We start from the raw sequence: 21,860 nt of genomic DNA, 5'->3' as shown, positions 1-21,860 counted from the left end.
ATATTCTCGACGAGGCAATAACGAAAGTGTTTTTGACCGCGTAGCAACAACTTGATTTGGATTAGTTGGCTCATCTTGAGTAAAACTTGAAGCAGCGCGAAGAAGATGGAGACAAGAATCGGAAACACATGCAACAGGACGAGCGCTGTACTGCCAACGGGAAAATTAATTTAAAAATCACACAACTTTTACAACATGTCAAAAAAACACCAATAACCAAAAGGTTGAAACACATGCGTACTGCCTAAAAGTATAGGTGCTTATCTAAAAAAAATTGTCTCATGTTTTGTTAGGCTGAGCGACGCTCTGCTAACGCATTCATGTCCTGCTTTGGTAAAGTAGTAAGCTTCTGAAATTTCTTTTTCTTTTTTACTCTTTGCGTGCTTCAGAAACCTAATGTCATGGAACATTGGGGTACAAGAGCATTTGCTGCAATGCGCAGCTAAATGGCTGGTGTACCTTTTTTTTTTTTTACATTGTTTTCATGCTGCCCAGCTCTGTCATTGAAACATTGCCCGGTTTGCCCGATGTACACTTTTCCGCAATCTAAAGATATCTCGCGAACGACGTCAGAGGTACACTTCGTGAATTCAGTTTCGGGATTCGTGTTGCTTTTCTTGGTGTTTCCAATTTTACATAGCATTGCTTTGATCTTCAAATAAATTTTCCAGTTGACAGTACAGCGCTCTTCCTGTCGTGCGTGTTTTCGATTGATGTCTTCGTCTTACTCGCGCTGCTTCAAGCTTTACTGCTAACAGAGTTTCGCTAGCTGAGCTTTCATACTCAGTTCACCGTATTCTGCGTTTTTGCGTGTACGCATCCTTCTGGGCTCCGGTTGATTCCAAGTGAATTGTGTAATATAGCAGTAGGTATGCCATTAAGAGGTACTTTTATTTGTTAGTTCGATCCTTCAGCACTAGGAATACAAGAAGGTGGTATTTCGCCGCGCTGAACGCTAACCTATGGTCTCTCCGAAAATAGGTTTCCAGACGGTTGCTTGACGTATAATGTAAAAATCACTGACATCGCAAACCGCGTGTGCAGATAGGAACTGGTCGTAGGAAGTGAATTGGCACACCTGACGATTTACTTTCATTTACCACCATCACTTCGGTAAGTGGTCTTGCAGGAAGGCGGCAACACGCAATGTGACCACACTGAAAAGTTGAAATAGGCTAAACTGGGAGCTCACCCGACTGATCCATGTGTCTTTCACAGCCGCTTTCGACGATCTACGTTGCCGCCAGGCAGTGAACAGGCGTCGCGCTCGCAAGGTTCGTCAGCCGCGGTTGCGCCGGAGCCCGGAGAAGTTGCTTCTGCACGAGTCTGGCTCTCGACACGTTCTGGGATTCCTTCCATAGCAGGACGTGGAGCCGTGAAGGCGCTGGCAGCGACGTGGCGTGGTTCCTCCCGATTGGTCGCTAATGAGTGACGTACTACGATGGAAATAGTGACGACAGTGTACATCTTGATAGCCCGAGGACGTTGTGAAAAAAAGTCTTCCTTTCTGCGAACCCTACTGCGAACCGCCTGCACACTCGCCATGCTTCTAAGAATGTGGGCGCCGCGCCTGTCTCGACTTCTGGACCGGAGCAAGGGCCGCCCTGAGCCCGGAGTCACTGCTGTCAGTCGGAACCGCGCTCAGTTTTTCACGAAAACTTGGAAGGAATCCCGGAATTTGAAAAGGGAAGTGCGATCCGGGAGCCCCGTTGTAAGCGGGGCGAGTGTAGCTCTCGTCTGCTTCCGTTTTAACACGTTAAGCCGCCGAACGGCATAGCACCGCGTGGAGGTTGCGGCATGGCGAGGTGTGTGTGGTACAGACAGTAAGAACGTTGCGAATGCAAAATATCAGAAGTATCATTTAGTCCTAGACCCACCGAAGAGCTAACTTTTGTCCACACTGACGCGGTTGTCGCCTATACTAACGAGCAGTTCCAGAAGGCGATATCGCACACTCTCTGCGACAAGCGTAGCCACGCTTTGGTCAAATTGGTCGTATTTCTTCCGCTAATTTCAGTCTTGTCATTTAGGGGAAGGCGTTGACGTCACAATTTCATCCAAACAAACGCACTTTTGGTAACTGCCGTACAACGTCCAGGCTTTCTTGTGCGATTCTTTGCGCTTTAGTTAGCTCCGAAACGCGAGCGCACTATTGTTTTGAAAGTGCGGGCCGCGTAAGTGTTGCAGTACGAGTCGAGCTCTTTTCAGTTACTTATTTTACCGGTGATTGATAGGGCCACTATGAAATATTACTTTGCTTGTAGATGCTGTACGTCCCGTTCAAACGCGAGCTTAAGCTCGAGAGCGCATGATCATAATCTTCCTAGTTTACCACTTACGTAGAATGAACAGGATTACAAGTTGACGAGAAGATCCGGATTAGTGACGGTGTGTCAAAAAAAGAAAGAAAGAAATCTAAACCGCATCAACTACATTCCTTAGTTATGTTTAAAATCTTGGTAAAATATTATATCTAATTGCATCTGTAATATTTCCTGAAGTTATTTTTACTGCACATCAGCACAAACCCTTTTTAAAGCTTTGCAAGAAAATTTTCTATTGGAGGAATAAGCATGCTTTATTTATTTGACTGCAAATAACCGCCTTGCAGAAGTTAAGCACGAGAACAACGTTATAGTTACAACCCTTTCATGTGGTCCTGCTGCCTTACTGAAAGCTTATATAAATTGTTTATTAGTTAACTCTATGGACTGAGCTACCGACTGCCTAACGAACGTGCAGTTCACTGTAACCTTGCTCCGTAAGAAACAACGCTCAAGGGCTGTAGCAGCTGATAGTTTTTTAATTGTGCACATGCCTTCATTTCATTTATTAAACCATAAGATTACATCGGACTGCAGGAGTAATAAGTCAGTTTACTGTGCTATTCAAACGATGATATTAGCAAGTAAAAATTTGGCCGAAAATTTTGACGTGTAGTCCGTCGAAATACGCGAAAGCCTAATGCCGAGAGAACGTAACGATCATGTTCTAATTATTTCCTTATCGTGATTCGTCGGTGTTGTGGACCAGTCGGGTGAGGTGAATGATTAACAGAATAATAGAATCAAGTGAAAGGTGTCCTCACATTGTACTATACCAATTCAGGATTCAACGATAGCAATATTTCCTTTTGCAAACACGCGTACATAATTACCTATGGCTGAATTTCATTCATGTACTTGTATATATGCCCAGATGCTGTTCGTTAGTACTTATGACTGAGCAAAGCTGCAATGAGTCTAAAGTTCAATCGAATCCCGTATTTTGTAGAAATGCTGCTAGGCAAATTTCATTCTCTTTTCTTTAGGAAGCACGCCACGTTGTCTACCAAACCATCGTCGGCACGACGAGGTGACAGCTGTACTTTATAATTCACCGAAAGTAAAGATAGCAGAAATGAAAAAAGAAACTAAGTGGACAAACAAATCACCGAGCGGCGGCAACAGACGTCCTTTCAGGTGACGACGTCGCACGAAGTCAGAATTCACGTCAGCGCGCGAACGTCAGACAAGTTTGAATAAAGCGACCACATAACTTTCATTCGCGCCTTATTTGTATACTGCAGCCGTAACCGTATCTCCTGTATTCTTTCTCCCCCTTCTCTTTTTTTTTTCTTTTCCCCATTCGCTCTGTACGCGTCCTTTTCCCGGCCGTTCAGCTTCCACGTGCGGCGCGGTATGCAAGCGAACAGGCGTGAAGCAGCCATCCGCCGCAGCCGAAGTCGAGCTTTGAAAACATCCAAGAGAAGCCGCAGTCCGAACGGTGTTCGGCTGAGCGTAAAGTGGAGATATATCCAACGTATAGCGTCGACGGCTGTGGCTTGCGGGCGCCCGACTACAAGACGTCAGACGAGCGCGGGACCACGTCGCGTTCAGCCATTCATAGCGTTTTCGAGCTCGGATGAATTTCAGACGCGTGCACGGAGCCAGTGATGCGGACCGTGTGAACCCGCGCACGCCATTCTCTTGCTTGGCGCGCTAACCACAGCGCTGTTGTTCAAGCGCAGAATTAAAAAGAAAGTAAAAAAATGAAGAGAAAACAAGACAATACGAGAAAGCTTGTATGTATCTGCGGATTGCGCAAGTCGCTGAGTCGACACGCTTCTTTTGTTTCCGAGTCCGGAAAGACCTCCTTTTGTGTGACGCGGCGAGGTGCTCGCTGCATGTGCCTGTGACGCTCTACATGCAACTGCTTGTCCATTCCGCTAGGTTTTAAAATGGGTAAGGAAACTCGACTGCATTCACGGCTCTTTTTTTTTTCACTTTTCTATACTTTCTTTTATCTCTGCTGCCGATAGCATACATTATTTCTGACTCTACCAATACGGGTGCTTCTTAGGATACGGCGACCTTTGGTCTCATCATGGTCCTATGAAACGGCTTCGTGAAGCACGTATTTGGAGCCTACATTCTGGGGCGAAGCGTTCCTTGGTAGTACTTTGGCATTCGAGATAACTCCGGCGTGGACGTTCGAGCCGTCGAGATCCGCGCCTCCAATGAAAACAATTACGCGTAACTGCAACGACGTTCCAGTCGTGAAACTGAAAAGCGCTCGGCGTGACTATACCTCCTGCCGTGCATTTCACGATTGCGAAAGGTGACTAATCACTTAATTTTAGCTATGCTTTATCACCGCAATACTAAACACCGGCACTCTTTCCCTTCTATGGCGTCGCCAATTCTTTAAAAAAAGAATTGCACCGAGCGCTCTCAACGCGCACAGCATGTGTCGACCAACAAAGACGTCACATTGTACGGCGTTACGCGCTGAATAGCAGCCTTCCCGCCCAGGCTCAGAAACCTTTAAGAAAACAGTATAAATCTGGTCTCGAAGAATGAAGCGACTTTCTTAACGCCGAGCCATCAAGAACCACTTAGATCGAGAAGGATAAGAAAGCGAGCAAACGGGCGCCGAGACAAGCGTCGCCCCTCTTTTTGTTTCTTTCTTTATTTCTCTTCTTTTCAATAAGCCTCAAGGTACTCGGTCTTGTGCGATTTGGACTGTGGAAAAGAATACTTGGCCACGCGAGCCGAAACTTGGAAAAGCCACGCTTAATTAAGAGACAATGGGCGACGGGGGGAGGGACGAAAAGAAAGCGCGTCGAATTAGGAACGGCAACTACACGCTGGCGCAGGCGAGCTCTGACTCTGACAGGTCGAACAAAGAGATGTGCGATTAACTTTATATCCGCGAAGAAAGAGTGCGTGCGCCACGCGGCGCCCGCGAGCGTGGCACAATGGCGTTGCCCATTGCTCGCGCTTCGCCGCATCGCCCGCTTCCAGCGACAGCACCCATCGCCTCCCCGCAATTTTGTTCTCCCGACTTGTTTTGTGTATTTTTTTTCTCCGTCGTGCGTGCGGTTTTTGAATATAACCACTTCTCCACTGCGTCGTTGTCGGTTTCTGTCAGAAAAGAAAAAAAACAACATAAATGTTTCTAGAGTATCGGCGAAGTTCCATTGGTAAAGCGAAAAAAAAAATAACCTGGGCTTAAATCATACTTCTCGTGCGTGGGGAAGTGGACCGGAGCATTGGGGTAATAACTGATATTTAAAAACGTAATAAACGAAAGCAGATTGATCTGTTTCAGTTCTTGTTTCATTTCTTAGTGTAAAGGATATAACGGTCTCCTGTACGCTTGCTCCCGGTATGCAATCACATGTTCTTATCCCCACATTCGTACAAAAAACTCTAGATCTTGTCAGCACCTAGGTTAACAAAGTTTCACGTTCTTAAGAACTTCGCAAATATAACAAGCTCGTTGTCTCCCAGTTGGCTCGCGCGTGTTCTTACGAAACACTCTATCGTACGACGTTTTCTTTTTCTGTTAGCACAAGTGGCGATATTCATGCTCGATGAGTGCTATTTAGAGATTTCTTGTCAGTATTTGGGCATCCATGAGGTCCAGAATAATATTTAATGGTCCTTCAACGTAGCAAATTAACGCAAAATCAATATCCATACTTTATTTAGCTTGGTGTTCTCGATATACAAGCCAACAGCTTAAGAAAAATATCTTTAAGATTGATCTGAAGACCAAGAAACAAAATAAAGCAGACCGCAGAGAGCGTCTAAAGACTTTCCATTATCTGCGCGAGCATTTGACGGGAAGCGGTACCCAACCGATGACACACCCACGACCACGCTCGCTGTTTCAAAAGAAGCCATTATTAAGCGGCAAGAAAGCGAAGCGAGGGGCTTGCTCTGTGTCTTTCTTTCTTTTCTTTTTTCTCACATAAGCCGGTGACGAAAAAAAGCAGAGAAAACGATGGCGTCGGCGAGCGTCGGTGGAGTTCGATGCAATTCTTTTTTTCATCCCGACCAAGCACAGAACATGTATTGGTGGTCTCGTAGAGGAGACCACCGCTTTCAGTTCATTGCTTGAAAACTCGCTTGTAAAGTACTGCATAAACGAGAAAGGCAGGGCAAGAAAAAAAAAACACGGAAAAGAAAAACAGAAGAAAATAATAATAGGGAATGAAAAATTAAAGGAACATCAAGTTGCACTTGCTCTTCTTTTCTCTGTACTGAGAGTGCGTGCGGCCAGTGCCTGCTATCTAAATTAAAATCAGTGTCGGTGGACTTCTTCTATTGTTGAGTATATTTTTTATTTTTTGTATGATCGGAACCTCGCCTCCCACTCAACGTAACTTTGCCTTCTCTTTTCTTATTATTTTTGAAGCGGGTTTTCAACAGTCTTTTTCTGCCCGTCATTGTTTGTCAACCGACGTCGTCGCGCCGGTTCCCATCAACCGACCCTTCGCTGCCCATCGCTCAATCTCTCGGCGAGGTCGAGTTCCTCTTGCCTTACTGCCTCTATTCAAAGCGACGTTGGTTGCCTTTACAGGACATAGAGGCCGCCACGTGCACGCCCTTACTAGTGATCGCTAGACGCCTCATGATTTGAGCAGCGAGGTTGGGTCGTGTGCTCGTTTGCCTAACGCAGTTAACACGAGAGAGGCGCGCCTTATTCAGTTCGCCAGCCGACCGACAGCGTATATTCCAGCTGAAAGCGTTGTGCTGGTACACGAACAATTGTGCACGCTTAAGTAAAGAATCGTGCTTTAGTTCCGTGGGTCATGAGCCTAGCAAGTAACGATTTACTAAAATAAAAAAAAATAACATGTAACTAACACGGTGAACGTTTAAGCTATGGCGCAAGCCTGCCTCTTAAGCTACGTCTCGAATAGAACAGGGCGTGAAGCGAGCGTTAAAATTTGTTCGAGTTTTATGGCAGATGCCACATTTGACAGCTCACGCGTATTACTAAATTGCTGCCGTCGGGCTCACTTATTCCACACGTCTCAGGTTACGTGCGATGTGTCGCCTTGGTTTAGTTGCGACTAACTGCGGCAATTAATCCTGCCAGACTTCGTGGCGTACTGCGCATATATGGTCGTTTTCGCTTTAGACCACGACGTTCCGCCCTGTGTGGCCGCATTGTGGCAGGATGCCCTTCCTGCCACACAATGGATAGCTTACTGGGCGCCATGTTGTTCATTCAGCCACCAATGCCGGTAGCGCGGAAAACATGCTTACCACGGACACACATGCATCCCGCGTGCACAGAGCATGGTGCCGGTAGTTTAAGTTGCGCGCAGAGATTACGACGTGACGTAGAGGCGATGCTGCGGTTCGCATAGCTAAAGACCATACTTCTTTCCATTATGCCAGACTGCCCATATGGCCTACCCTTTCCTCTGTTGTGCCAGTCTTCCCAACTGTTTATCGGTACTGAAGCCATAGCAGCCATAATCCCGTCATCTTCACTAATATTTTTGCTTTATTAAAGCTGCGAACGCACTACTGGCATTTTTTGGGATCCACAAGCCCACATGACCTACATGTAGGCTTCCATTGCGACTGACTGAACAATAAACTGTTGCGCGCGTTTGGGCCAGCGTGCAGCGAGTTTTTTTTTTTTTTTTTGTTCGCCTTCTACTCACCGTCTAGACCTCTTCCCTCCCTTCTCATTGTGCAGGGTAGCAAACCGGGCTTCAGCTTGGTTGACCTCCTCGCCTTTCTCTTATCACTATCCCTATCTCTTTTCATTTCTTCTTCAGTTATTTGCAGTACATGCGAGAAATCTTTCAAGTGATGTACATATACATTTGACAGTACAAATGGTCGAGGTTCTTCAATTTCTCAATGCACATTTTTTTTTTTTTTATAATGTCCTCAGCTATCTTTTTAAGCCGTACAATCCACAAGGACGTTCAGTTCTGCCGTTGCGAACGGAACATTAAAAAGCTATCATACGGAAGGACTGCCTTTGCAATGGGCCCTTATTACCGACCCTAACCGAGCTCGTTAGCCGTGCGCTGCGGCCCCTTATCAAAATGTAAAAGAAAAAAAAGTATACGTATCGTTGCCTCGCGTGTCCCGTTTAATGCTGTGGTTCCGTGGCTCGTTAGAATGTCGCGCAAGCCACGCGCCACCATGGACGGCCTCATGATTGCATCCGGCCTGGAAATCGAAGACGAAGGCGAGGGGGCAGCCCAGAGTACCGAGTCGGAGCCTCGCGTCATCGGTGACGCGGTGACACGTGCCTTCCTTTGAGGGGTGCGCGCCGAAACGTTGCACTTTGCCAGCAAAATGGTGAGGCTACCGAAATGGCGCAAGAACATAGCCGCACACGCTGAATGCATTCGTGTTAGTACAATGGCCACAACGCCGGTTCGTCTCCTGCTCTGTATGGGCCCACGAGATAGGCTTTCAAAGACGTTTCCAGCCTGTCGTGTTACGTTTTCGTGTACTTCTCATTTTTTTTTCCTGTTATACCCCCCATGCATACCCTCCCCTCCTCCCCCCCCCGCCTCTATTCTTGTGCAACTTACTCTTTCTTTACTGATTGTCCTTCCTGTTTGTTTTTGTTTTTCCTTTTTTCTCCCTCTCTTTTCAGCAGAAGCATGTGTTTCGAATGGTTGGTCCAGATTGCCTATAGCGACATAAAGCAATCATGCTGGTTATGCCTCTCACTAGGGATTAGTTTGTATAAGCGGCTAATCAGAGAAGCATGGCTCAATACATCTAATGGAGCCGCCAAGGAAACCTTGCGCAGAGCGTTTCGTGCAATCACCAGGTGCGCTTTTATCGTCGGCCATCGTCATGTCACCTTGCGTACTTCCCGTTTGGCTGTTTCTGTGTGTGAGCGAGTGCATCTATATGTGAGAATATTTTTGCACTCTTAAGCTTTCGCCACTACTGTCACGAACACACTTAGAAAGAAGAGAATCGTGAAGTAGCCGGCAAGAATGTTATCTGTTATCTTATTTTTACTTTGATGTTATCAAAATTTGTCATTTGTGTTTTTTAGACCACTCCATCTGATTCTCGACCAGAGAGAAGGGAGGACGGAAAGTCAGGGAGGCTAACCAGAATTTGTCCAGTTTGCTACCCTATACGTGAGGAGGGGGATGGGGGAATAAAAGAAGCAGAGAGAGGAGACACGAGTCTTAATCGCACTTTCACATGCACTCAGTCAGGTGCAGCGTGTCTGAAGTCGGACACTCAAGTCTGTCGCCTTCCGTTACTACACAATAGCTCGAATGGCTATCTAGCTAGATGAACTCTGAGGCCAGGCTCCCAAGACCTTTGCTTCTGTGAATGGCCTATCGTCCAGTCTACTCAAGGCACACTGCAGGGTCTGGCGTTGTTTGTCGAACGGTGAAATCGATTCTTGGCCAATCTCTCATGGTGTTTATGAGCCCATAAATAGGGACAAACCAAATGAACCAAGCAAGCAAGAATGAAGATATACATACACAAAGGTGGAAAAAAATACACCTGCACGTATACGCACCGCGAAGACATGCACGAACACAAAATCGTTTATCCACTCAGCAGCTCCTCGTAGAACGTGAAACAGTGTTATTTACTGTCAGGCGGCGGCTGAAACCAGCAGGCGTTTGTACATCATCAGCATCGCTAAAAAAAGATAAGACGGAAGCAGCGAGTGCAGACTTTGCCATCTATTTCTGCAACGTGCCCGCGTCGCACTAGCGGGCACGCTGCAGTGCGACGCTATTACGACGTCGCACAGAAACCACACGAAATTACGCCTGTGAGTTCCTGGGTGTCAGTAATCGTTGAACAAACATTCTATTGCGGAAAGAGAGTTTCATGTCGATGTCTGTCGCAGCGTTGATAAGCTCTTGTAAGATGAGCCCTTTAGGACAGCGAAAGTTTGGAGACTATGCGAGGAGCAACTTGTACATCCTCAGTGAAGGGGTGCTGCCCGGTGAAGGAAAAACAAAAACGTTGGCAACGAACTTGGATCTGGTGTTACATAATGTCAAACAAAGGTTATCACTGCGGAACTTTCTTCACGGTCCGGCCGAAGGCGCGTGCGTGTGCTTTGACAGCGCTGGTTTAGCACATCCGCCAAAGCTGGCTAATAAGGAGCCACGTCGTGCCCTATATCGATGTTAATATCCCTGAATGACAGCCCTGCGCCCTCGAATACGCGTTATTAATTCCTAATGATGCGTGGGCTGCCCAACTTCCTCTTGGTGTTGCGTCCCCGGAAGCGATTAAGACCCGCGCTGAGAGGCTTGCATCGGTTCGCGAAAGAGGTGCGTGCGTTGGACGCCGTTGCAAGGGACCCCGGCTCCTTCCGCTTTCTGCGCTTTAGCGTTTCCTCACAATGGCGAGATATCAGATCAGCGCGCCTATTATCCACTTATTTTTATTTATTTATTTTCCGCTGTGACGCTTACTCGTGACCGCTTTAAAAGCTTGTGCGTGTCCGCGTTTATGTCAGCGTGTTCTACTTTTATCAGCTCGTTATCGTATCTTGTTGCAACGGCTGCATTTAAGAGGGGGTTTTTTCCGAAGGACACCTACGGCTCTGTGGCTTTGCGGAAAATTTTGTTACTCAGCAACTCAAGGACAAATGGTAACCATTCTTCTCCTTTGGTTTGCAGACGCTCGATGTAAGTGGGTTTCGCACAGCCATTACGCTTACTCTATAAAAATTTAGCACTAAGATGATTTGTTCCTATTTTACTAATTGGTATCGCGCCAGGCTACAAGGCCCTCAAAAGCACGTTTCTGCTTGTCGAATTTTTTTCTTATCCGTACTGAATCCGTAGGGCTTGTGACACTCACAAGGAGTCCGATTATAACGCGTCATTTAATCATTTCTCTTTTTTTACTTTTGTGATATTTCGTAATACACTTCCGTCTCACCCACGTAAAAAAAAAGTTGTCGATACCGTAGGTTCGTGCAAACATCTCCTCATTTATTCACCTCAACAAAAATAAAAAATAAACAACGTTATCTTGTAGTCGAATATACGTTTCTTGAGTTACCTCCCAATTAAGCTGGTTTCTCAGTGGTTGTAGCAGTTTTTTTTTAATTTGAACAGCAGATTAATTCTAAGGTGTCCTTTGGCACCCTGTTGACTATTGCAGTTTCTTTCATTCTTTTCAGTATTTTTTTTATTTGTGAAAATAAGGGCGCGGAATGCTGTGTAGTTGCGTTATTTATATGTAGGTGTGTAAGCGCGTATAGTCTTGTTACGATACTTGAGGAACATTGAAGTCCTGCTTTTTTTGTAGGATATGCTTAAGAACGTTTGAGCTCAGTTACAAACGGGGACAAGCAAGCGCACACAAACGAATCGCTGGCTTCAACGAAGGCTTTAAGAGAAACTCGCGCATATATTTATACACGTGTATATCACATTGCGCTAGCAAATATATGACGCGCGCCTTATATCACATTTGGAAAGGGTAGTTCGTTCTTCCCTTTTTTTTTTTGACGAAGCTAGCGAAAGGCTTGCTCACAAACTTGGCATTTAAATTTTGCTGTTCTTGCTGCTTCAAGAATCGGCATGTGGTAAATTGCCTGTATGGCATCATTGATACCGCATTAGTGCGAAATGCATGCGTAGAAATATGTACATGTGTTTTTAATAAAGCCTTTTTTTTTATGTCAGCGCTTGTACAGGCCCACTTGAGTGTTCCCGTCTGCCGCTGCGCTTAAAGGCGTAACGACAGGATATTTTCCACTTTTCATTTCTTACTTGAGGAGAAGGTCCCCCCGGCGTGGTTGCTCAGTGGCTATAATGTTGGGCTGCTGAGCACGAAGTCGCGGGAAGAATCCCGGCCAAGGCGGCCGCATTTCGATGGTCGCGAAGACACCGGTCTACTTAGATTTAGGTGCACGTTGAAGAACTCCAGGCGGTCGAAATTTCTGCAGTCCTCCACTACAGCGCGCCTGTTAATCGGAAAGCGGTTTTGGCACGTAAAACCTTATAATTTGTTTTTAAACGAAGGTCCGAGACCCTTAAACCCTAGTAAAAATGCTGGTTAGGACTCGCAGCAATCGAAATGATCTCATATAATAGCTTTTCTACAGTCAGTCTCGGCTTTGTTGCTACTGGGTCGTGATGTCATGACGAAGTGTAGTGACGTGAAGGTTCACAGCTTTATTAAAACATATTAGCATACACGTTGTGTATTGACAGATGTAAGTACAGAAGGTAATCCCATAGCAAGACTGTTAGGGTGAACTCCTGTTAAACAATGCCTGAAGAACATAAGCGAGAGTAAGCAACTAAGGAGAAAACAGTGTAATAGATGTTTATAAGCATAGCGCATACATTGAAGAGTAAGCAGTAGATACAATAAATTGAGGACAACCAACTATATAAGATAATGCGTGATGCAAAAGTGAAGTATCACGATTAAGCATTAGGTAATTTTAAATGAAACTATTCAATCGTATTAAAAGACATTGACGAATACACGATAATAAACGACAATTTAATGTGAAATCGGTAAAGTAACAATAAAAACAAGAAGTTCAGCGATAGATCAACAGAAACTGGCGGTGCAGTAAAAATGAAAATGGCGAACAGAAATAAAAAGCTATAATAGGCACTGCATTGCAATGAGATATACAAATGTCAGTGAAATAACATATCAATGAATCAATGAAAGCTGTTACAATGAAAGCGAAAGCAGTGCAAAGAGAGAGCGAGATGTTCCGACGTTTTGACGCTCCCTCGTCCGTTCGCTACGCTGCTGCATCGGTCCTCGCAACCAGTAGCAGCATAGCAAGCGAGCGAGCGAGTCGCAATGAGTGTCAGAGCGTCGTAATGTTCTGCACCCAGGCAACCACTTTTTACGCGCTAAGTCGCGACACAGGAACTTTCTGTGGAAACAACATCAAAACTTGCTGTAGAAAAGCTATTATATTAAATTATTTTGAGGCGCTTCGAGAGGTAGAAGTATTTTCCCCCTATTATTTTGAGGTATAGGACCTTCATTTAACGCAGAGGAATAAAGAGTCGAAAATATGTCACTACTCCTTTAGACCACCCTAAGTTTGTTTGTGTATTTTTCTTGTTTTCTTGCCTGTTATTGTTGGGGGAATTACTCATGTGCGATTCTGCACAGTTAGCTGTTTGGTAGCGGTTCGCATTTATTTTTCAGTAGGTAGGCGAAAGCATTAATCACTCCATTGTCAGTGCTTGTGGTAGTTCAGTCACTATAGTGGTGGAGGTGGTTGCGTAGGAGCACTTATGCTTTCTTTTTGGCATTAGGGCTAGCAGCTGGTATTGTGTAATGCAGCAATAGTGAAAACAATTAGGGAAATAAATTTGCATGTCCTCTGAGCATTAGGAAGGTGTGAAGAGCGTACCTCTCTTCACAGAAGGGGGACACCAAAACAAAACAATGGCGACAACACAGGTGAGACTGCTGGTAGTACGTGCTACACAAATGGCGGCAACCCCTTTTAGAGTATTATATCCATACTCTAGAACTTCATTATAGTCAAGTCGCCGAGACCAGAAGAAATTTTCACAATATGAATATTTTCGCTTTTGGCCTAGCTCACCATCTTGCTTTCTTATATGGCAAAAAATCTTCTGCGCGCAGTTATTCGATGTCCGATCAACAGAGCACAAATTTATTGTCTATGGAAACGCAGACACCAGATTTTCGGGGATGTCTTTGCATTTCGTCGTCTGAGTGACGGTTTCAAAAGCACCTTGTGCTTAACGAGAGAAGACAAAGCCTTACGTATAGACGTGATGGACAGTTGGCTGGCACCGTCAAGCGTGCGCACATGTCGGTATGCAGTGGACAGCTACTTAGAGACGGCGTGCGTTGCTGAAGGAAGGCTGTGTATCTATTACATATATAAATGCTAGCATATATATATATATATATATATATATATATATATATATATATATATATATATATATATATATATATATATATATATATATATATATATATATATATATATATATTGCTATACTGCCAAAATTTAAATCATATTCTGGTGTTTTACGTGCCAAAAGAACGACTTCATTATGAGGCACGTCGTATTGGTGGACTCCCGATTGAATTTGACCACATCCGCTTCTTTAACGTGCACCCAATGCAGGGGCGCTTTTGCATTTCGCGCCCATGAAAATGCGGCCGCCGCTATCGGGATTTGAGCCCGTGCCCTCGGGGGCTGAGTAGCGCAACACCAAAGCCACTACGCCACCATAGGGTGTTGCCTGCGCCATCGTGAAAGATGGCTGACTGATATGGGAAGTGCTCTAATTGCGCTAGCCGTCCTTGAGTGAGGAAATGAACGCTGGCGATTATATATACTGAAATGCGGGACAATAATATTTCGCCGATCGAAGTAAGTCTTTTTTGAAAACGTTAGCCTTTTGCAACTCTGACGCTATCCGCAATGGCGGCTTAGTGGCTGTGCCACTCCGCTGCAAGAATGAGGTTGCGGGATGGAATCCCGGCCGCGGCAGCCGCATTTTGATAGGTGGACGTTAGAGAAACCTATGTGGGCAAAGTTAATTCGAAGTCACCACCGCGCGGGACATCATAATCGGATCGAGGTTTTGGCACGTTATACCCCGGAACATAATTTAATAGTTAACTGAGCCGCTACAAAGCACTTTCTCTCACATTAGAGGTTTGTGTAATCATCGCCAAGAGACACAGCGTCATGGCACTCATGCGCACTGTCTCGAAGAGCAACGAGTCGCAGTCGGTTCAGCAATGTTTAATGACACCGCCGGATGACGGCAGCTGTATAGCCACAATTCGACGCACTACATTATAACCAAGGATGCTAGCGTCAGGCCGAGAAATTATTTCCTAGGCACGGTTGTGTGATGCCTTTGATCTTTAGTAGGTCCGGCTGCAGCAAGCAACACTCCTTCTCCTCTTGGATGTGCTCATTGTAGTCGAACCCACGGCGGATTTGTATTCTCTTGCATATCTTATATAGGGTGTCTCAGCTAACGTTAGCCTGGCTATTCAACTAACTTTTTTTTTTTTTACTACGCAGTGCGAAATACAATTTTAAGACCTACGGTTTTCGGTTGTTAGACCTCTCTCGACTTAACCCCGCAGGTCTTGGAATTGAATCATGCGCTGTGTCCTTTTCTCTTTTTTTTTTTCGTTGAACGGCTTGGCTAGCGATAGCTGGGGCGCACGGTACTCTTCTCTGTGCTATTCTCATAAATAGAGCGATCAAAACAGGCATAATCTGAATATCTCGACCTTGGCAATTTGCGCAAGCTAATTCCGAACAGTGCGGCGTCACATGGCTGATTTCTCTCGTGGTGGAACCCCGAAAGAGCAGCTGAATGGAGCGGAGAAAGCCAGGCGCGTGATCCCTGGGTGCGTCATTCGCAACGAAACAGAGCGCAAAGCGGCGCTTACGAACCCACGCCCGGTCGCTCGATCGCATAGTTTCGCCGGGGCTCGCCCGCGCGCACGTCGCGCCAGGAGAGGCGCGCACAAACAAGATGCAGTTAATTAACTCGGACGCTTTGAACAAACACGTTGCCAGCTCTTCGTCTTCTCTCTCTTTCCTTTCTCACTTTCCTGTCCGGTCAGAGAGAAGAAGAAGCCATCCACTCACCCACCACCCTTTGCAATTCACCCTCCCCCCCCCCCACCCCCCTACCCTAACCGACAGCGAGAAGCAGACGCGCCGCGATATGACGCCATTACCTTCGGCTCCCTTCGGCACGTGCGCAATAGTGCCGTCAAGTCGGGAGGGTGTCATTACTGGGCACGGAGTGGAAGTTCAATGTTGCGCGTGCACTCTATGTGTCGTTTCTCCCTTTTGGGGACGTTGTAACCTGCCTGTGAATTAGATGGGAGCGCTCGTTCAAGGCTGTGCTGATTTAAATGCAACTTGGAGAGCACCTCCGTTTTCATCATCTCCCCCGAATATATCTGCATTATCATGCACGGAATTGCGTCGCTGATTACGAAAGTTACCATTCACGGTATCTATTCAGTGGAAGAGTGGAGGGCATTACGAATTTCAGCGGCGGAAATTTTGTAATTTAACGCCAAGTTATAATCAGCGCTTCAGATGTCTAGCGCAATATTACCTTCGGTACCACTTTTCGCGACTATTCGCGCTGGCGCGCCAACTGAGGGCTCGAGGGATGAATTTGAGCGTTCCGTGCTCCTCCAGTACAAGGTACTTTTGCCGGGACTGGCACCCAAGGCAAAAAAGCATTGCCACAAGGTCCCAAGTCGGCCCACGGACTGCGCAGTACATGAGCTTTCGCGGGACCAAATAAATGTGCGCTTCAGCACATATTACTAGTTGGTTACCTCCAATATCCCGCGCGCTGCGAGGGGCCTGAACCGTAGTACTCGCCATCACGGTTACAGACAGCGAGTGCAGACGCTTTACTTCTTACCAAGCCAAAAAGCTTGCGCGAGGACACGCAAAAAAATAAATCGTGCCGTTGCTCACGGCCCGACCTCCACCTCCTACCATCAACTCCGTTCTGCAAACAGTACTTTCTTCCATCACGGTTGCCGAACACTCGGGTGCAGTACCGACCAAAACAAGAGCCATTCCTCCGCCCATCCAATTCCCGCCTCTCTGTCCCTCGCCTTTCTTTTTTTTTTTTTTCTAGGTGTCATGGTTCTTTTTCAGTATTAGCCCCGACATTCTTCGTTATTTAATTTTCGGCCACTTTTCAATTATTCGTTTGTCGCTTGCTGGCGACGAAGCGCTGATTTCCCCCGAGTAGTCTGTAACTATCTGGCCGTAAGGCAACTTCCCATGCGCTCTCCCCTAGTGCGACCTTCCCCTCTCTCTATAGCTCACCTCCACCCCCCTCCTGTGCTGGTCGCTTGAATCGAGTGAGGATACGTGGAGAAAAACCAAGCGGGTGTTGGTGGCGAGGCAGGAAGCCATGCGACCGTTTCGCTGACGCTCTTTTGTCTCACTCGGATAATCGACGCTCCGCAAACATGGCTGCTGAAACGATCGACGCTCGCGGCGAACGCACAGCGAGGCTCAGGCGGGAAAATCGGAAGCTATATGCGCTTGGTATCGGAGGCGGGGTGCTTGGGGGGTTGCCTAGCTTGTATAGGCTTACTTGTTTCGTCCTTGCAGGGGTTTAGGTGGTCGTCTGAGAAGTTCCAATGCAAATATATTCATTTAATTGTGAAACCAAGAAGGAATTAACAGGGAAGGAAAGCATGCGAAAACATTACTCAATAGTCGCATTCTTGGACTTCGCCATGGCCTGCACGCGGTAAACTTGGTTCGGGACTATTTCATTCAGTGTCAATTTCCTTTTCTAAGGTCGGATTGCTTCGTTTCGCATATCCTACTTCGGTGTATACGTGCATTTACATTTTTTTTTCGTTGCATGAGCGATCGCGAGGAGCGGTCTTGCTTCAAACTTGCCTTAAAAGTGCACCTTTGAAGTTCTTTTACTTACTTCTACACAATGCAAATTTGTTGTCCATAGTATGCTAATATGGTGTACTTCTGATAGGGCTTCTAAGACTAAAAGCACTGTGCTAAACCATTGATCCCGCGCAAACAGCTTTAACAAATAGACAAGAAAAATTAGGTTAAGTCAAAATAAATTATGCGGTTTAGCGTGGTAAAACAACCCACGGGTAATAATAACCACAACACCGTAATAAGGCGCTCCGCAATAATATCAACCCCTTACGCGTCTGCGACGTGCAAAGCCACAAAAGCGCTGCTGAGCTCCAGGAACTGCACCAGCCTGTATGACCGCTTGTGATGGGTTGAACGATGAACACTTCATTGCGTGTGTCAGCGTGTGAACTTCCTTTCGCTTTTTCAACTTTTGCTCCCCTTTCGCCCTTCCCCCTGTGCAGGGTAGCCTACCGGGTTCAGCCTGCTTAACGTCCCTGTCTTTACCCTATCCACGTCTCTCTCCCTTCTTTCTCTCTTCTTTCTCTCTTATCGCAATTTTATATCTCTCTTATCTCGATCTCTCTCGTGCTAGCACCACAGGGACTAGAGGAAATTTCACCAGATAGAACATTCGGTGTGTACTTAGTAGGCACTTGTTTCTGGGTGTAAAATAAAAAAAAACGGCATTCACTTTTGCTTAGGGTACGCGTTTCCGTGTAAGCACGCCTTCCATGCAAGCGCCAAAAGTCATGAGGTCAAATTTGCTCCGGTGGCCGCGCGATGCTTCCATGATTCTTTTTTTGCTGTAAGCACAGCCACGCGAACGAAACAAAATAAAACAATTCAGGGAAGCACCAATGCAGAATCTAGGAGTTTTTTAAGGTTATTGAGAGCGCACATGGAGACGCTTGATCTATATGAACGGGATGCGAGAGGACACGAGGTACCCCGGAATCTATTTCAGCGGAGAGGTGTATAGTATGATAGCTGATGAGGGTAGCGGTACCCGTTACTGCGAAAGAGACACGAAATTTTGTCCAAGGTAAAGAAATACTTATACGTTGAGCAAACCATCAAGTTGTCCACAAATTCTCCTGGAAACCCTTCTATAAGTAGGCCCTATAGGGACGATCTAAGAACACTTAAACGTCGGAACGAAACCACAGTCTATTGCACACGCTACACACACTACCGAACTGGTCCTGAGTGAAGTGCTTCGGGAAGTAGCTGTTGCCAGTTCTGTACGACCGTTGTTGCACTTTTCGTTCCGGCTTTTTACAGTTGGTCTTCGCATACCAAGTCCTTTCCGATATTCTTCGACGCTTGACCCCACGTTTCACTTCGAGCCGAGCTTCATGTTCGTGTTGGTTCACAGTTAAACGTTTACGCACATCGATCTCGCGTTTTGCCTCAAATTGAGTCTCGCGTTGTTCTCGGCCCACGGCCAATGCTCTCCGAGGCAGGGCATCACGCTTTGCTTAGAACATTTGCCCACCGCTAACGCCACGTTTCGAAGCGTACTGAAGTTGCGCTTGCTCGTCGCGACGCTTCTTCTGGGTAAAAATATGTTCGTCTCCGAGTTTCCATTTCAGTCCATCTGTGTGAGGCCTCCAATTGAAGCATGCATTTTTGATACTAATTTTCGTACGGGTCGAATTGGTGCTTACACAGGACGTATAAGCCGTCTCACCCAACCTGATGTATTAAACCAAAATACAAACCTAATAAAATACAAATCCCGCGCCCATTCTTCTCTCGCCCAACGCCTAGCTCATACACGTAACGCTCAGAAAAACTCGAGAGCGTTTTATCGCCTCCTGAGTTTGAAAAACACTTGTTTAGTGCAAGTGTTTCTCTCAACAAACGCCCTGCACTGCGCGTAGATGCATTTACCCACGCGTCTCTTCCATTCATGTTGTCCTGTGTCAAGCTATTCTTCGCGGAAGTCAACCAGTGACGGCGAGAGTCTGGGCTGTCAGATAAGGACAGCTTCACTTTAATAAAACACAATTACATCGCTCTTGGAATTCAATGTCAAGTTTAACAAGTCTTAAGATGTCTGACGTTTTCCTTTGGAAGCGTTATTGTGAACGCTGTCGTTGCTGTCATTTGCCTTATCTCCCTGACACTGCCAATCTAGCATATATTTTTCTCATTCTCAACACTCGGCGATGTAATAGATTCTTTCAACATTATATATACGTACGACTTCTTAAGCCATTATGGGCTTGACGCAATAGTTCTGCGCAAGCCCGCAAAGTGGAGAGAGGTAATTAAATAAGAAAAAAATGAGACTTCCGCCCAATCGTAGCAATTGCTACAAAGGAAACCCATACGACTTGCTCGACAGAAAAGCCTCGCAGTTGAAGAAAAATTCGTCCTGGTCTGGGACTCGAACCCGGGACCACCGCCTTTGCGGGACAGCCGCTGTACGATCTGAGCTAAGCAGGCGGCTAGAGGTGGCGGGACGAAGTCGAGTTTGTCAACAATTTGAAGCAAAGGCAAATGTTTCAAGTAATAATTCTACGGAAGCCCGCAAGATGGAGAGAGGTAATTAAATAATAGAATCTGATTAGCTGGTCAGCTCAGATGGTAGAGCGGCTGACTCGGGTTCGAGTCCCGGACCAGGACGAATTTTTCTTCAACTGCGAGGCTTTTCTTTCGAGCAGTCAGTATGGGTTTCCTTTGTAGAAATTGTTACGATTGGGTGGATGTCTCATTTTCTCTTATCTATTATGAACTATAAATTTGTACTTGAAGTTGGAATAGAAATTCAAAAATTGAGCTCAATTAAGTATCCTTGCGCGATTTAAGTGCGAAAGCATTGTGACTTTTCTGATTAATTGACTGCGTCCATAATACGTGACTTCACACGTTGTTGCGTGTCCTTCACAATTCCACCTCAGTGAACCTTGATCTAATGTGTACCAACCTTGATACACCTTAATCCTCCGTGCTATAATTTGTACCAACCTTAATCCGCCTCGCTCTAATTTGTACCAACCTTAATCCACTTTAACATATCTTAACTCACTTTAATCCTCCTTAATCCACTTTACTGCCCTTTAATGCACTTTACTCCACATTAAGTCATCTTAATCTAATTTGTTCTATCTTTAATTCTGTATTGCTACAGACGTCACACAAGTAGCTGATGACGCCGCTGGTGGTGACTTTGGTCGTTGCCTGCAACCTCATGGGACATATAATGCTTTCGCCTTTATAAATTGATCTGCCTGTTATGTAGCCCCTGTTTACCCCATTGGTGTGAATCTGTGTCCACAAGAGGGAGCAACGTTCAGCAGTGACTTCTTACAAATTATGGGGAAGCAGACTGCATGGCTGCGCCGCTGTTCTGCCATCATCACCACCTGGGCCTGGCTCATGCGCCCGCACCACGCGCTGCCAGCCTGGGGCCGGAGTTCGAGGAGCGGCAACCAGGAAGGAGTCCAGTGAGTGTGGCCGGGGCTTCGGGCAGTAAAGGTTGTCTCTAGAATGTTGTTTCTTGCACCCGGTGTCGTCTATGATAGCCTCGGCTGGCCCCTGGCTCTGAAGCCATGCCCCTGAGCCCACAACATATAACCAATTCTGGATAACGTGGATTCCCATACGACACATGAGCACGTTCGCAGAGCTTTTCTCGCGCATTTGGCTGTTACGCACGTTTGAAGACCCTACAACAACAACGCTGCCTGTGCAGCTGGAGTTTAACGTTCAACATTACGCTGTTCAAAGCCTTCGACATTTCAAGTAGTGGGGAATGCGCATGATTCAGTAAAATTTGCTCATAAAAAATTGTTTAATACATTATGCGCTTTTTAGAATACTTCCCGAGAATATTACGAACCGGTTCCGACCGACGTATGTGCAAGGAATATAGGAGTGAACAGTGTGTATGAGGGGTATTTGTACTGCTAACAATACACGGTAGTCTATTCAACCTCCAGCGATTTGGATTGAAATCCAGGCAGATTTACTAGCCTGTAACACAGCATTGCTCTGTTCACGCAACAAGACAGACGCAGTAGCCTGATATATATATATATATATATATATATATATATATATATATATATATATATATATATATATATATATATATATATATATATATATATATATATATATATATATATATATTCACAGCAGTCATTATAGGCCGCTTTTCG

General features: G+C 45.8%; 1 protein-coding gene across 1 annotated transcript in view; it reads right to left on the bottom strand.

The window, feature by feature from the left end:
* The window catches only part of LOC142579335 (uncharacterized), a 163,931-nt gene extending 162,606 nt beyond the window's left edge, over positions 1-1,325 (bottom strand). Inside the window, exon 1 of the mRNA XM_075689410.1 lies at positions 1,193-1,325. Coding sequence (XP_075545525.1) covers positions 1,193-1,205 — 13 coding nt within the window. The 5' untranslated portion in view covers positions 1,206-1,325. The remainder of the gene's footprint in view (positions 1-1,192) is intronic.
* Positions 1,326-21,860: the final 20,535 nt, after the last annotated feature.

The sequence above is a fragment of the Dermacentor variabilis genome, chromosome 4, assembly GCF_050947875.1.
Source record: "Dermacentor variabilis isolate Ectoservices chromosome 4, ASM5094787v1, whole genome shotgun sequence".
NCBI lineage: Eukaryota > Metazoa > Arthropoda > Arachnida > Ixodida > Ixodidae > Dermacentor > Dermacentor variabilis.
Note: the sequence above shows the minus strand (reverse complement) of the source record. Positions and strands in the feature narration are given on the sequence as shown.